Source organism: Rhineura floridana, chromosome 7, assembly GCF_030035675.1.
Source record: "Rhineura floridana isolate rRhiFlo1 chromosome 7, rRhiFlo1.hap2, whole genome shotgun sequence".
Classification (NCBI taxonomy): domain Eukaryota; kingdom Metazoa; phylum Chordata; class Lepidosauria; order Squamata; family Rhineuridae; genus Rhineura; species Rhineura floridana.
In genome coordinates, this window is record NC_084486.1 from 48,855,440 (window position 1) to 48,872,124 (window position 16,685).

The 16,685-nt window shown below is 48.6% G+C and overlaps 1 protein-coding gene across 1 annotated transcript; it reads right to left on the minus strand.

Moving 5' to 3' along the window:
• Nucleotides 1–263: 263 nt before the first annotated feature.
• Nucleotides 264–15,013, minus strand: LOC133389661 (cytochrome P450 26C1). Its single transcript, XM_061637691.1, has 6 exons — nucleotides 14,804–15,013; nucleotides 13,847–14,071; nucleotides 12,131–12,406; nucleotides 7,690–7,845; nucleotides 3,960–4,517; nucleotides 264–1,832 (listed from the first exon to the last, which is right to left on the minus strand). Exons 1-6 carry the CDS (start codon nucleotides 15,011–15,013, stop codon nucleotides 1,443–1,445), a joined length of 1,815 nt encoding a protein of 604 aa, XP_061493675.1. The 3' UTR covers nucleotides 264–1,442.
• Between the last annotated feature and the right edge of the window lie 1,672 nt (nucleotides 15,014–16,685).

Genomic DNA, 16,685 nt, shown 5'->3' on the forward strand with positions numbered 1-16,685 from the left:
AACTAATGTAAAGCCAAGCACTGCTATTTTGTTAAATTGGCAAAGTTCCATCAGCATGGTAATTGTACCCAGTTGGCAGTTTGGTGTGAGCTACTGGAGAATATCTTGAGCAAACAAATGAATGACCATGGACATCTTGATTAAGTGCATGCTCATCACTTGATGGCTTGAATGTGTCAAGGAGCTATCACAGGTCAAAATGCCATAGATGGAATTTATATACCACTTCATATCCCTTCAAATTCAATGATTTTCAATGGACTTTGTTCACACATGCAGCTGTCAGGCACAAAGGAATAAGAAATCAAATAATGTGCATTCATGTTGTTAATCAGACCTACGGAATCCTGTCCATCTTTCTCCTGACAGCCTAGCATCCCAAATCCATAGCTAGTTTGCATATGTAAATGATGTGATGTTTGAAATTAAGGCCAGCCAACAGCAATGCAGTCTGGCAAATGAATCAGGCTGCAGTCCTATACACATTTACCTGGGAGTTATTCCCATTAAATTCAATCTGAGTAGATATGTCTAGAATTGCTTGCTTGGTGCTTTCCCTCAATAATTCAAGTATGCTATGATGCCAATTACCGTTTAAAAGTGATATAGGACATACACAAGAATTGGGTTTAGGTCTTAGGAATGGCTCTTCATTTGCTGTTTAGCTGAAGTTTACAATCAGCTTTGGATTTAAATGTCTGAATTTATTTATTTAATTAATTTATATCCAGTCCTTCCTCCCAGAACCATACTCTGGGACCACATGCTGTCCTTCACCTGCCCTCAGCTGGGCACCATCCCTCCTATCTGTCAGCCCCATAAGCCTGCCTTGTGATGTATTCATACCACATCCGTTTGGCAAGCAATTGGTTATTTAATTTGTTAAATTGGCAAAGTTCCATCAGTGAGTTGTTCCTTCCTATCAGGAACAGAACCACCACTCCATTGTGATGTGATGGAAAAGCAGTCTTGTCCTAAGGATCTTTTTGCAGGGAGCAGGTTACGTCTGCTATTAATACAGAGCACTCTCAGATAACGAGCCCTCTGCTCTATACATACTTGATCTACACATACATAGCTTCTCCCTAATAGAAAATCTGATACCAGCATTTTCTAGTATTCCTTCTGAGACATCTAGTTTTGGACCATGACTTCTCTTAACCAGGTCCCAAGGTAGTACAACACACACACACACACACAAAAGTGCAGCTAAGAGTTACAGAAGGGGATGATCACTGCAGATTCACTTCTCTGAACAGATGCTAATAGGAGGCTCACAAGCTATTAAGGACCAAGGACAGGGACTTCATCCTTTCCTCTCCCACAACCAACAGGCAGGAAAGGGGCTGATGCAGGCTGAAAAACCTACATTGAAAGGGGTCTGATATTTCATCCCAGAAGCTGGTCCTAAGCTAGAGATACAGCTGAGTTATTTGTGCTTCTCAAGAGTTTGTCTTGCTGGTCTCACTACTTTCTCTTCCAGGCTTCAGGGGGTGAAAATAGAGCTGCAAGCCATCCACAGGGTGCACAATAGGCACAGTTTGCATCTTAGGGAAGTGGGCTGTGGCCAGCTCCCAGTGAGTTGTGCTGACCAGTTCAATAGCGAGCATCTTGAGGATGGTCTGAGCTAGCTCTTTGCCTATGCAGTTTCGGACTCCCCCTCCAAAGGGTATATAGTGAAAGCGGATAGGGCCGGCTACTTTGTGCTCTTCCTGTGATGCCCCAAACCTCTCTGGATCAAAGATGTCTGGGGGACTCTGATAGATGCTGGCAGTCTCATGCGTATCCCGAATACTGTACATCACACTCCAGCCCTTGGGAATCTGGCAGCCCTGTAACAGGGAGACAAAACAAAATCAGAACCAGAGACAGCGACCTGCGAAGTGAAGGGGAAGGACAGCAACTTCTGGAACCTCCACACAACAGATCCAGTCTTTGAGAAACCCCTGCAAGTTCAACTCACCCACACCATTATTCTTGAGCTTAAGGCTCAAGCCTATCAAATCTTGGCATCTATTAAAACGTTAAGAGACCTATAATGGGTGGTGTAGAAATACCATGATTTCAGTGATGTGTAAATCACATCACTGGGAAAGTACATTGAAATATCCAATATCTCTTTCAATAGTCCAATAGAAATGTGTATACAACAATGTTTTACAGAAAACCCTTAAATTGTTTTCTCACAACCACCTTTATTTTTGCCTGAGGGCACGGCTCTTGGAATATTAGGGTCAGCACGCTCAAGGCATTGCAAGAGTCAAACAACAATAAGTTAGTTGGCATCTGAGATGACCCAACAGCTTTACTGCCTTCAAGTCAATTCCGACTTATGGCAACCCTATGAATAGGGTTTTCATGAGGCTGAGAGGCAGTGACTGGCCCAAGGTCACCCAGTGAGCTTCATGGCTACGTGTGGATTCGAACCCTGGTCTCCCAGGTCGTAGTCCAACACCTTAACCCAGCCTTTCCCAACCAGTGTGCCTCCAGATGTTGTTGGACCACAATTCCCATCTTTCCTGACCATTGGCAATGCTGCCTGAGGCTGATGGAAGTTGTGGTCTAACAACATCTGGAGGCACACTTTTTGGGAAAGGCTGCCTTAACCACTACACCACACTGGCTCAAGGCTGCTCGACAAATATTTGGCACAGAATGCAATTCTTATGCAGCTTGACGGCTCCCATAATTGGTGAGGCAGAACTAAAAAGTGATCTCAGGTAGCAGAATTGGGAAAGACCTCTTCAGGAAGTCCAAAGAGACAGTACTGCACCAGGCACACCAACAGCCTGCCTCAATATAAAACACCTTATGTTATAACTTAGACTGTGTTTCTATTCTAGGGGTATGCAACCCTTTGATCCACATAACACACTTTCTCCTCTACCTGTGGTTATGCAAGGACCCAAAGGCAATTAAACATATTATTTGTGATGCTATAACATCAACAAACAGAAGAACCACCTTGATCAAGAACCCACACTTTTCTGAGAGTTTATTTACATATATATAAATGAGACAATCTCAAACTAGTGTTTAATTTGTTTAAGCATTCCCCTTCCTGGTGATTTGGTGTGTGTGTATATATATATACATATATATACATATATGTGCTATTTTCTCCCCTCCAAGTTATATTTGGACTGATTAAAAGAACAGTTGGTTTTGTAAACTACCACCTGAGAGGGAAATGCCTAGAAAAATATGTGCATGTGAGTTTGTTGTAGCCATGGAGGGGCTGCTCCTTCCCTTGCCCTGTTGATCTTACACTGAAATCCATGACTATGCAGCAAAAGAGCCATGGCAATCTTTCAGCTGATGAGTGCTTAAACATTCTCCACATACAGCCGACATTCTCTACCACTACCCTCCACAACAGACACTCCAATTACAATGCCTGAAATGGCAGCAGTCCTGCTATCTAGTCTACTGAGCATTGGGGCTGGGTATTGACGTTTTGGAGACCTGAACAAATTGCACTCTACCCATCCCCAGCTCTCATTCTCTACATATGCTTTCTCATGAATCAGTCCTGTGGTTTATTAAAACTTGATGGGGCCTTGTTCACCATTCCTTTCATTTTCACAAACCATATCAGCCAGGTATCTGCTACTGGGGGGTCCTGTTTATTGGATCTCCCCCATGTTTCTCTACCCTGCTCAATAGCAGTTTCAGCACTGCGTTTCCCACACCAAACCCCAGGGGCCACTAAGTCCCTAACCTGCCAGCCACAATGCTTCTGATTCTGCACTTGTTGCCTTCTCCTTACTTCTTCTGTCCCTAAGTAGGAGAAACACATAGCTCACTGGGAAAGGAGGGTGCTTCTCATGGCTCCTATAAAGATGTTTCCCATGGTCCCTATAAAGTGGTCAGACTAACGTTGTGAAAACCTACTCAACCCAACCCATATTCCAAACTCCTCCTCAAAAGGAACCCACGTAGCAAACCACACAACTCACATCCAATTCAAAGGTTTGTAAGGCTGTTCGGTAGCCTCCAGATACTGGGGGCAGCAAGCGCAGCACTTCCTTGATGACACAATCCAAGTAGCGCAGGCGGCTCATCTTCTCCAGGGTCAGGTAAGACTGGCAATAACACTCATGTCCTTCCAGGCTGCCATGAACTTTACCTGCCTCTTCTTGTTTGGACACTGAGCAAGGGCAGTTTGTAGTCCCATGGAAGGTTCCTTGGGTTACTCTAGCAATGGGACCCAATTTAGGGCCTCTCTCTTCCCTCTTTGTCCCTCTGCCTTGTTCTGCTTCCAACTTGGGTGGAAGAGGCATCTTGGAATCCCCGTCTTTGCTCTCTTTTCCATGGATGACCAGAGCCTCTGTGAAAGAGTGACAGTTTGTCAGAGAATCTTCTGCAGCAAGGCAATGCCCAGTGAAGTCATGGGATGCAAGCTCCTGCTGGATCTTTTTTATGACCAAAGGGTGTTTCAGCAAGAGAAGGATCATGGAAGTAGTAGCACTGGCAGTGGTGAAGAATGCAGCAAATATCAGCTCAATGGCAGACTCCTGCAAGATAAGCCATTGAGAGACATCAAATATTTTTTTCATGGCACCTACAAGTCGTTAAATATGGAGTCTGCTTGTGTTTTAAACCCACATGTTGAGATTAGAATCTGAATATAACATTGTTAGAGCTTTCAGAGTGGGGGAAAACATATAACTTGCATCATTTTTGGATTCCAACCTGACCCAGAGGACATGGAGATCCTTAGGAATGACAATGAAAAACTTGTAGGAGGAAATTGTCGAGATTACAGTTTTGGTGACCTGAGTTAAAGTCAGGGGCAAAATGGCTTAGAAAAAAGGGCTCGCCACCTCCAATTGTTTTGGGGTACCAAGTGCAACAGTGAATTATCTCTCACAGGAGTGTGCAGTCCACAGTTGCCATGCATCCATGCCATGGTACCACCAGGGTAGAACTTGGGGGCTCCACTTGGTAGAAGGAACTGGGCAGGGGTGCAGAATGCAGCTGCCCTACTACAATTTCAAGTAGGTGAATTAATGCATGTTACCATCTAAAGAAGGGGACCTCCATAAGACCATTAAACCCAGAAGCAAGAGCCCCACCCCTGTCAGACTGTTAAGTCCATAGGCTAAAATTATGTAACATCACCTCTGCAACCAAGAACTGATCTAGTTGAGCCAAGACATTACTCATATTCAGACTATACCCTGGAATAAAACTTAACTGAGTCAAATGCTTTATTTTTCCATCCATAAGAGCAGAGATTGGCAACTAGGGCCTTTCCCATTACAACTCCCATTGTTCCCGACCGTTGGTCTTCCAAGCTACACAGGAAGTTGATTGGACTATGAAAGACAGACCCAGATTGTGTTTGCATTTTGATAAATTTGTAGGGCAGTCCAATATCTCAGAGAGGAGGTCAGGTCTCCTGCTCCACTGGTGCATTCACTATAGCTGCCCAATTTCCCTGCTTTTTAAAGTTTGATAGAAATATCTGTTGACTATAGGTACATTCTTAAACCGCAAGGAGTTTTTTGCCTCTTAGTCAATTTCTTTGCTTTTTAATCCGGAATGGGATCCTGTCCAAGTTTGCTGAGAATGGATTGATCATATGCATGCTTACTGAGTTCAGTGGGATGTACTCCCCTGCAATCATGCCTAGCATAGGTGAAACTGACCACAAGGGATGGGGAGGGAGGAGGAGGATGGGAGCAGGCAGGAGGGGGGAGGGCAGGTTTAATCATTTGCATGTTTATTGAGTTCAGTGGGATTTACTCCCATGCAATCATGCTTAGGATAGGTAAAACTGGCCATGGGGAGGGAGACCTGGAGTGGGCAGGGGAAAAGAAAGAAGGAAGAAGGGAGGAGAGGAAGAAGGGAGGAGGAAGGGAGAGGAGAGGGGAAGGAGGGGAAAGGCAGGTCTGATCATTTGCTTGCTTATTGAGTTAAGTGGAATTTACTCCAGTGCAATCATGGCTAGGATAGGTTAACTGACCATGGGGGGAGGGGGAGGGGAGAGTAGAGGGAAAGCGGAAGGGGGGAGAGGGGAGAAGAAGGAGGGGGGAGGAAGGAGGGGATTGGAAGGTGAGGTGGAGGGAGGAAGGAGGAGAGAGAAGGAGCAAAAGGGAGGTGATGGGAGAAAGGAGAAGGGAAAGAGAGGGCAGGTTTGAGCATTTGCATATTTATTGAGTTCAATGGGATTTTATCCCATGCAGTCATGCTTAAGATAGGTAAAACTGACCATGGGGGAGGGGGAAGGAGGAGGAAGGATGGGATTGGAGGGGGAGGGCAGGTTTGATCATTTGCACGCTTTATGAGTTCAGTGGGATTCACTCCCATGCAGTCATGCTTAGATAGGTGAAATTGACCTGGAGGAGGGGCAGGGAGGGGAGGATGAGGGCAGGGAGGGGAGGATGAGGGCAGGAAGGGAAGGGGGAGGAAGGAAGGGAAGGGGAGGAGATTGGGTGGGTGGGCACTGAGCAGAGGGGAAACCCCTTTCCTTTCCAAAAGGAAAACATTGTGAACAGTATCATTCTTTTTCAGCATTTCCCCCACCATTTTATTCTACAGCAGGCACATGTAGTCTCCAACCCAAATTTAAACCAAAGCTGTCACTGGCCATATCCACAACAAGCCTTTATTTCACTTTAGGCAGTCATGGGTGCTGAGAGTTGCTAGGAAATGCCCTGTTCCCTTCACAGTGCAGCTGACTCTTAAATCACCCTGCCCACTGGAGCTCTGTCAGGGGAATAGGAGTCTCCTCTCAGCACCCTTCACAAACGACACTTTCCAGGATTCTTTGGGGGAAGCCATGACTGTCTCAAGTGAAATAACGGTCTGGCATGGTTGTGGCCCCCTGATTAGCCAAGCCCAGCAGCTGTGAGTCTGGCTTTTAGAACACTGACTGGGCATGCCCGACATTATTACTGTGTTCAATGTAAAATTCCTTAAATTAATTAAAAATCAACCAGGCATTTAAAAAACTTTTATACTGCAGAAGATGAAGGTAAAGGTATGGGGCAAGGTCAGTAATAGGATTATAGGTACTCAGTGAACACAGATGATTTTTAATTAATTTCAACAGATTATGAGAACTCTGACAGAAAAAAAGTCCCAAAGGGGTCTGGCTGTTTTTCTGTCTTTTTACACTTTGAATTCTCGATTCTCTCTGACTGTTTTGTGTATCACCATGAAAATTTAGAGGGTTAAGCAAGCGTTTCTGAGATCAGGACTATAAGTTTTGTAAGGTTTTGTTTTGAAATGAGCTTATGGGAAGCATCAGAATGGTATGGGGGTATTTTCAATTTAACTTTGCGGAATACAAAAAATCCACATAGTTTACAGCCACCCTCATGGCAGACATAATCTGGATCCATGTCTGACTGAAAGTCAATGGGAGTTAACTAAGCACCATGGAAAAGATGCAGAGAAAAGATCATGTGAAGAATTATTTCACCTCAATCATGGCTTGGTTGGAACTCTGACTTGGAAAGAGAGTCTTGCCAGGTGCATGGAAGTCCTGTCATAATGTCCTGCTTGTGGACTGGGTGGAATGGACATATAGAAATGACCTTTGTACATGGCCAGAGGCTCTTACACTTTTATTACTTCTCTACATGTCCCAGGAATGTCTGTCATATTGAAAATGACAGTGTTTGGTCGCGGTCCCTGCCTGAAACAAATCCATCACCCAGGAGCCTCAAACGGAGGTACCTTCAACTCCTGCATGGTGAATTCTTTGCCATGCTCCTTGGCACTGTTGATGATGAAATCTAGAGCATCACTGTGAGCTGCAGAATCCTTCTGCTTCAGTTTCTCCAAGATGGCTTTCTCCATATAGTCGTGTAACAGATCCCGGGCCTTTATTCCCTGAAAGGAAGGTGAACAGAATTGTTCAGAGAAAAATTCACAAGAGTGAAGGAGAAAGGCACATGTACCCACAGGTCTAGCCTCTTTGGAGGCCAAAAAAGCCAGCACTTGGAACGTTCAGGAAGCCCTTTACTGTACTTCTCTATGTAGGAGCTCCAGCTCATTTGAAGCCTAATATATCCTCTTCCTTAGCTGAAACCAATAAAGTTTTCTTTCCGCCAATCTCACCCAGTGATGTGTTGGAAGTGTGGCAACAACAACAACTATGTGGGTTCATTTTGCCTACTGAAGGGGAGATAGAGGAGTCCTCCAGCTGTCTAGGCTGCCTATCCTTGCATGTGTTCCTCTATATTATGTGAATGTGTATAAATGAGCAGAGATTGTCAACGGTAAAGCTACTTTATAGAAATACATATGAGATAGGAAAGGCATACCTAGTTCTAACTGAGTTGGAGGCGCAATGCCCAGACTTGGGTATTGCCCTCATGGCTCAGGAGAGAGGGCAAAGACAAAGATGTCTCCTCTCTCCCCAGACAGTCGGAGAAAAAAAACCAAGGAGGGGCAGGTCAGCTTCCCTGAGCATATCAGTTTACAATGGAAGGAAGTTAGGTAGAGAAGAGCACAGGTAAAGATAAGCAAGCCTAGCCATCCGGAGGACCCTAACTCTATCTCCCTTCTGGAACATAAACAAAAGAACAAAACAGGAGTTGCTCTTGCTCCAGGTCCAACAGTCTACCTGTCTTTCTTCCCTTGTAAACTGCTATTCTCAGGGAGCTGACCTCACTCCTTCCTTCTTCCTCGGCCAGATGGAAAGGAAGGAGAGGAGACATTTTGTCTTTGTTCTCCTCCTCTAGCATGGGTCTGACGACAAAGGCCAGTCATTGTTGGAACTAGGTATGCCTTTCCTATCAATGATGTAGTTGTATCAATATAATAGTTTTTCTTATTTTACAAAGTCCAAAATCTCAAGATTGGAATGCAGAGTAAAAGCCTACTCCTTTCAGGTAAACTCTCTCTCACACACAGCTTTAATCCATTATAAATTCTCTGCTGATAGCAAATAACATGAAGCCCAACTTTTCCTGCCAGTAGTGCAGTGGCAAATTCTGAAGGGCGGGGTCCCTTCATGATAGTCATGCCACACCCCTCACAGCCACTCTCCTTGTCCACTTTCCCTCCTCTCCCTTGCTCTCCCTGTCACTGTAGCGAGTCCACACTCCATTACAACAGACATCCCCAGGAGTCAATCTGCATTAAAGTGGAGGTTGTGTGTTAGCTACTGAGAAGAGTCTTCCCAGTGGCTGACTCACCTCCTTTCACTCTGATTGGCTCCAATCAACACGAAAGGACAAGGATTCTTCTCAGTGGCTAACATACTCCCTTTTCAGGCTGATTAGCTCACACATTGGAACCTGGCTGGAACCCTGCTCCCAGAAAGTATGGGGTCTATGACCCTGCAACCCCAAATGACTATACCTCTGGTCCTGTGGCAGGGAAAGAAGGAATCCTGACCACCATGAAGCCTTCAGACACTGATCTGCCACAGTTTGAGTAGGTGAATGCGGAGGCAGGGAAGGGGGGGCATGAGGTGGAATCAGAGATCCTGAAAGAGTTTTATTACTCTCTGTTAAAGAAACAGCCAAATAAATGGCATCCTGCTGGAGCTAGACTTGGGGGGAGGGGCTGTAACCTCCAGATCTACTGGGAAGAGAACCCTTTCAAGTCTTCAGTGTCAAAGCATCGCAGCTAGTGCTAAAGACACATAGCAAAAGGAGCACTCCTGAAGGACTTTCTGGAAGAAAAAATAAGAAAAAAATAGGAAAAAATAGGACGAGCTCTCAGTTCCTTTTCCTCCGTCTGCTCTCCGCCACCAGACAACCACCCTCTTTAAGGCACTCTCCATGACTCCCAAGGCGGCAGCTCGCTCCTGCAAGGGTGAGGCTTTCTGTGCAGCGTGACCCTCTTTGCTCCGGAAGAAGGCGATCCGAGGTCAAACGGAGTTTACTCCCAACTAGGCGTGTGCTGCTTGGATTACTGCTCTGCTTTTGAGAGGAAAGTCCGATGGGCCTTAGGGGCAATCTTTGTTGGAAGTGGGGCAAGAGCAACTCCTGTTTTTGTTCTTTTGTTTGTTTTCCAGAAAGGAGATAGAGTTGGGGTCCTCCAGATGGATAGGCTTGACTACCTTTACCTATGATGCTCTGACTTCCTTCCTTCCGTTGTTAGACTGATACCTCTTAAGGGAAGCTTATCTGTCCCTCCTCCTTCCGTCCTTTCTTCTCTTCTTCAACTGTCCAAGAGAGAGGAGACACCTTTGCTCTCTCCTTCCTGAGCCATGAGGGCAAATCTAGGCATTGCGCCTCCAATTTAGTTAGAACTAGGTATGCCTTTCCTATCTCCTATGTATTTCTATAAATAAAGTAGCTTTTCTAATTTTGCTAAGTCTTAAGTCTCAGTGATCTCAATGCACGGTAAAAGCCTGCTACTTAGGGAAATGCACACACTGGCACACACGCATCTCACAGACCTTTGACAATCTCTGCTAATATCTATACAAATTTACATAACAATCCTATGTCCATTTACCCAAGCTCCACTGAGCACCCCGTGAGACCTACAGTGCAGGCCTAACGGTGTCTACTCAGAAGTAAGTCCTGCTGAACTGAATGAACCTTGCTCCCGGTGGGGTTGGGCTTGTAGCCTTACTTACCCCATTTACCTGAGAGTAAGCCCCACTGAATTCAGAGTAGAGGTGGTTAGGATGGCAGCCTTCCTCGGTTAAGAACGCAAGCGGGTTCCTAACGACTTCGGGTTCTCCAACGCGACCCCCGCCCACATCACAGCCCAAGGTCAGCCAAGAAAGGTCAAGGGAACTGGCGGGTCTTGAGCAGAGCTTTGTGCTCCGGTGCCCCCAGTATACGAAGCCGCAGGAACTCTGCTTATGCAAGGAAGCACGTGTCTTTCCCAACAAGGCTTTGAATATGGATCAGCAAAGAGCTCAGCCTCCCCCCCCCTTGTTTTATTCCTCTCTGTCATTGGCCACGGGGATTAGAACTGGCACCTGTTCTTCTAAGGACTCCACTGTTCGCCAGCTCGTTTTGAGGCTGCTGATAATGCTTGCCTTTAAGCCAGTTAAGGTGGTGGCCCCCTAAGCGTCGCCATCACTATTCCAACACTATACGACAGAACCTAGATTTTGCCCCCTTGAAGCCGGATGAACAAAATCCACAGTTCTTCCCACGTGTGGGAGGGAAGAACTCAGACGATTCAGACTTTTCAGCAGAATGGGACACAGTTTATTCTGTATTGGAGTCAATGTAAACCTGATCTATATTCACACTGAGTATGATACAGCAAATAGATTTAAATAAATGTACATGTTAAATCCATTTTTTTTTAAAAAAAATTGAGAACTTTGCAAAGGTTTTGGGATAAACGGACCGTAATTTTCTTTTAATGAGGCTCTTGCTCCTTTTCGAGTTTGAAAAGGAAATGGACTGCCTGCAAGTCGATCCTGACTTATGGCGACTCTATGAATAGCGTTTTCATGGTAAGCGGTATTCAGAGGGGGTTTACAATTGCCTTCCGCTGAGGCTGAGAGGCAGTGACTCGCCCAAGGTCACCCAGTGAGCTTCATGGCTGTGTGGGGATTCGAACCCTGCTCTCCCAGGTCCAACACCTTAACCACTACACCTCACTGGCTCTCTTTTCGAGTTTGTTGCTATTTTACTGTACTAGAAATCTTAATTGTGTCCTGCTTTAGGAAGACGAGTAATGGGGGTGGGGGTGGGGAAGCTGGTTTAAAATAGCCTAAACAAACAAATAAGCAAGAGGAGCAAGATGCCTCTGAGCAGGTGCAGAGGACCTTTCCAGCAGAAGTTAAGTCATCACGGCTGCTTGATTAGGATAGGGATCCCCGGAGGTTAAAGCCAGAACCTTGTTTTTTCGATAGGTCAGAAGAGGGTCCTTCACTCACATACTTCATTAATATAAGCTATTAATGAAAGCCGCCTTGGGAAGCCTATTGAAAGGCAATTTGGAAAGGTGTGAAATGAGATAAAATAAACAGTAAGAACCGGAGTCGATCCGATGTAAAATAGAGTCCGTTTTAGTCCAGGATTTATAGGATTGATCGTCGACCAGTAGCGTTTACTGGACGTCAGAATGGCAGGAAAACGATCCGCATGGCCTGATCGGCGCTGCTTCCCGGCCGGCTCTCCTTGGAGAACGGAGGAGGGGGACTGAGTGGCTCATGCCTGCATACACCCATCCCGCCCCCAGCCTGTACCTTCCGCAGCCCGCCGAAGGGGATGTTGAGCGGCAAAGAAAAGAGATTCTCCACCAGCTGCTCAAAGGTGCCGGCCAGCTCCTGGAACTGCTTCTCCTCCAGGCTGAGCCCCAGCAGGATCCGAGTGGCGATGCGGAAGGTCAAGGTCTTTGCGGAAGAATAGACCGTGATGGGGCCTGGCTGCTGGCACCAGCTCCGCAGCTCCCAGCTCACGACCTTCTGGATGCGGGGCAGGTAACTCTCCAGGGCGGTTCGGCTGAAGACTCTTGCCAAGATCTGACGTGGAAAGAAAGAAAGAAAGAAAGAAAGAAAGAAAGAAAGAAAGAAAGAAAGAAAGAAAGAAAGAAAGAAAGAAAGAAAGAAAGAAAGAAAGAAAGAAAGAAAGAAAGAAAGGGGGAGAGATGTGGGATACGCCTTGCAATTTCAAATAAATACTTTTTAAATGCTTTTTCCAACAGCTGACCTTTGGTTTTTTTAAAGGTGTTGTAAACCGCTTTGATGTTTTTCAGAAACAGCAGTATACAAATATTTTTATAAATGAATAGGTACGGGGAGGTGTTCTCCTAGGTAAGCTGCTAGAAAAGCTCCTAGAAAAGCCCTGCTTTTCCTTCATCAGTCTCCCAGTTCTTTCCCGTTCATGTCCTGAATGAACCAATCTATACAAACATCAGACTGGTGTAGACACTTTCGCTGTACTATACCACTTTGTGTGACAGAGTGTGCTTCTATGCTGGTCTATGGGGTGGGGAAACTTTCCTAAACATGGATAAGTAGGTCCTGACAGGCAGGGGTGTAGTCGTCCAGGGTCTCAGAGGGTCTTAGATACCTTACTTTTCTGGGAACAGGGTCCCTTTGTCTCCAGCATCCTACCAGCCAATCAACGTGAAAGGGGAGTATGTTACCCACTTAGAAGAATCTTCTCATGTGTTTCCTTGTTCTTTCCTGCTGATTGAAGGCAATCAGAGTGAAAGGAGATGAGTCAGCCACTGAAAATACTCTTCTCAGCAGCTAACACTCTCCCCTTTCATGCTCCTTGACTCCGAGGGATGTCTGTTGTTGTGGGAGAAGGCATTAACAAGGATCTCATTCTCAACCCTGCAGCAAAAATAAATAAATGAAAATCTTGAAAAAAAATTAAAAGGAGGGGAAGTGGTATGGCTGCAACTAACACGAAGGGGCCCTGCACTTCTGAATATGCCAGTACACTACTGCTGGGAAGCCAAGCGTTAATGATTTTAAAGAGAGAGACAGAAAGCCATTCCAATATCCATCTCCCGCTAGCAGCAGTAGCCCTAAGTGGTATAGTCTCAGCAGTCAAGAGAACTGTGTAAGGCAGGTGTGGGGAACCTTTAGCTGTCCAGATGAGGCTGACTGCTACAACTCCCATCATCCCAGGCCATTGGCCGTGCTTGCTGAGGCTGATGGGAGCTGTAGTTCAGCAACACGGGGAGGGCAAAAGGGTCTCTGCCCCTGCTGTAAGGGTCCTTTTGAACCCGAACCTCCGCGTGGGATGGCCAACGGGTTCTGCTCACTGCCCAGCACCAGCTTAAGGCAGGCCCGGGGACTGCATCTCTCCTCACCCCTGACCATTGGCCATGCTGGCTGGGGCTGATTGGAGTGGCAGTCCAACTGTTAGGCCCTCCCCGTTGCGCCGTTTCCCTTCCCAGTGACCTGAGCCGGATGGAGGGCGGCCAGCCTGCCCGCCCGCCCTCCTACCTTCCTGCGCTGGCGGTGCGTGTCGGCGCTGGCGTTCAGGAGGGTGTGCGAGCCCAGCAAGATCTGGGTGCTGAGCGGCCACTGGGCGCTCACCAGGCTGTGTTCACCCAGTAGGATCTTGCGCACGTTTTCGGCGCCGCTCACGCGGATCACCGGCTTGCCCAGCAGGTGAGTCTTGAACACGGCGCCGTATCTGTGCCGCCGCGAGCTGTGGAAGCTGGAACCCTGCACAGCAAGCCAGAGAGAGAGAGAGAGAGAGATGGAGCGCGAGCAAGAGATTCCCACGAAGTCCCTACAGCTAAATAATAAGCCAAGGGTGTCTCTGAACAAGTGCAGAGGGCCTTTCTTGCTGCGCTTCGCAGCTCCTGCGCTTGAGCCAAACATAGAGGTCTCCGGAGCTTAACGCCAGAACATGTTTGCTAGTTCCAGTCCCAGAACGCGGGAGACGACAGTCGACAGGAGAGCGCTCAGAGTACCTTGTCCTAAAGGACATCAATTTGTGACACAGCTTGGTCCCCAAACATCCATCCCGAGACATGTGAAGCAATGAGCAAGAAGAGTGCCTCTGAGCATTAGAAAAGTGCTCCCCTTCTCCGTTGAGAACCACAACCCCTCCCCCCCAAGCATGTACACCTCTGGGAGTAATTCCAGACCAGGGCTGCTCTTTTAGGCACACCTTCGTGGGAAGAAATCCCACTGAACTGGCAGGAGGACGGATTGGTCCAGGCCCAGCTAGAGAGTTAGGGACGGGGGTCGGTCTTGAGAAACTGGCCACTAACGGTAGTAATGGCGGGACACCCTCACTAGAACCCCTTTTCAGTGCCGGGCGAAACAAATCCCTGAGCATGTGCCGAATGCCTTTCCCCGGGACTGGGCGGGCGGGGCTGACAGCCTGGAGCCCTCAAGCGCTCCCTGCGTCCCCGCCGCCACCTGCCTCGCCACCGCGCCGAGGCTCACCTGGACCAGCCAGTGCAGCGTCTCCCCGAAGAAGGGCCAGCCCATGGAGCCCTTGGGCAGAGGCAGGGCGCTGGAGCGGTCTCGGCTCAGGCGCCAGCGGAGCCCCCACAGGTGCCGCGCCAGGAGCAGCAGGAAGCCCAGCGCCAGGGAGGCGGCCAGCGCAGCCTCCAACCAGGAGAGCGCGGCCGCCCAATCCGCCGCCGGCAGCATCTTCGCGCTGGGGTTGGGCAGCTTGGCCAGGCTGGATTCATTGGCCGGCTGGGGCTGGGCGCCGAAGGCGGGCGTGCAAAAAGAAGGGGGGGGGGAGAGAAGGAGAAAGAGGAGGGATGGGATCCCCGTCAGGGCTGCTCCTATCAGGAGCCTAAAGTGGCATCCTATGCTGGACTAGCGTTCCCATGCAGGTAGCGCAACTCACAGTCGGGAAAGCAGAGCGGTCGCCCCTGCCAGACAAGAAGCGCTCCTGCTGCTGCCTTCAGAGCGGCTTCCTCACCCGTCCATCAAACTCCTCAGAGTGGGGGCAGCACTGGCCTTGCGCAAAGGCTGCGATCCTAACCTGTAGCGTCCACCGGGATTCAAGAGATCTCCAAGGAACGTGGACCTCCTGGTGTCACTCCCCCCGTGGAAAATACCCCGCGCAGCTACTCTGTCCTCACCTCCTCGGCGCTCGATGCCCCTTCGCTTCTGCCTGCGCCTTCATGAGGATCGCAGCTTGTTTCGAATGGATCCAGGATCTAATGCTGCCAGCTTAGGGCACACCGACTGGAAAGCCGTCTCCTTCTGAAATCGGGGAGGGGGCTTCTGTCCGAACCGGCATGCCTAGGATTGGACTCCAAGCCCCCCCTATGCGCCCCTAGCCCCATCCTCGACGCGGGTTACCCCGGAAGCCAAGGGGGGCTTTCCCTGCGCGGAGAGAGGCTCCTCCCGTCCCCTTTCCCCTCTCTGCCAAGCTGTCAAAAGCAGCCGGCTGCTCCTGTGCTCACCTTTGGAGGCCATCCTCGGGGCGAAGATTCGCAGCCCGGACCGCTTCCTCGCTTCGCCCGGTTTTCCCCACACCTCACCCACACCCCCTTTAAACTATTCTCTGCCTTGGACGGATTTATATAGATATTGACGAGCCACCTTGGGTGGGGGGGTGACGTCTTTGCTGCATATTTAAAGTGGGGGCCGAGAGGTCTGCGATTGGCGCCCGGGAAGGTCCGCGATAAAAGAAGGGGGGAGGAGGGGGAGGGAGTTGCTGGGACGGGACGCTCCTGTCCTGGGCGAGGGGGGGAACCCACTACGCAGGTAACCAATCAGAAACGGGCTTCCCTCCTTCCTCGGTGCGCACCGGGACTCTCTCCGCCTCGCGCGACCAGACGTCTCCTCGGGATCCGAGGACGCTGCTTGAAGGGCCCGGAGACCTGGCTGTGATGCCCCCCTCCGGCACAGGGGGACTTAATGCGAGCCTGGTCAGGGTCTACTCAGAAAAGAGTCCCTTTGAATTCAATAGGGCTTACTCCTAGGTAAGTGGCAGGCCGTAGACAGCCAAAAAAAAGTCCCCCCCCCGAAAAAAATGGTCCAGAATACATTTCTTCTTCATTGTAAAAAAAAGAAAATGGGGCAGAAAAACCGAGGAAGGCGGGGGTCCCTTAACTCCCCGCCGCCGCTACGAGGGAGCCTGGGAAGTGGCGCTAGGGTCGCAGCTTTTAGTCGCCACAGCCTGGCTCCGTAAGATCCCAGGGCGGTGTGACGGGGCAGGGCAGGGGCCGGTGGAAGGTCGATCGCGATCTGCGGGTGATTTGCAGGAAGACTCCTTAGCAGCAACAACACAGCTTCTTCATCCGCGCCATTTCTATATCAGGTGAGGAACATCGGAACAGAGAAAGCTGCCTTGGAATGAGTC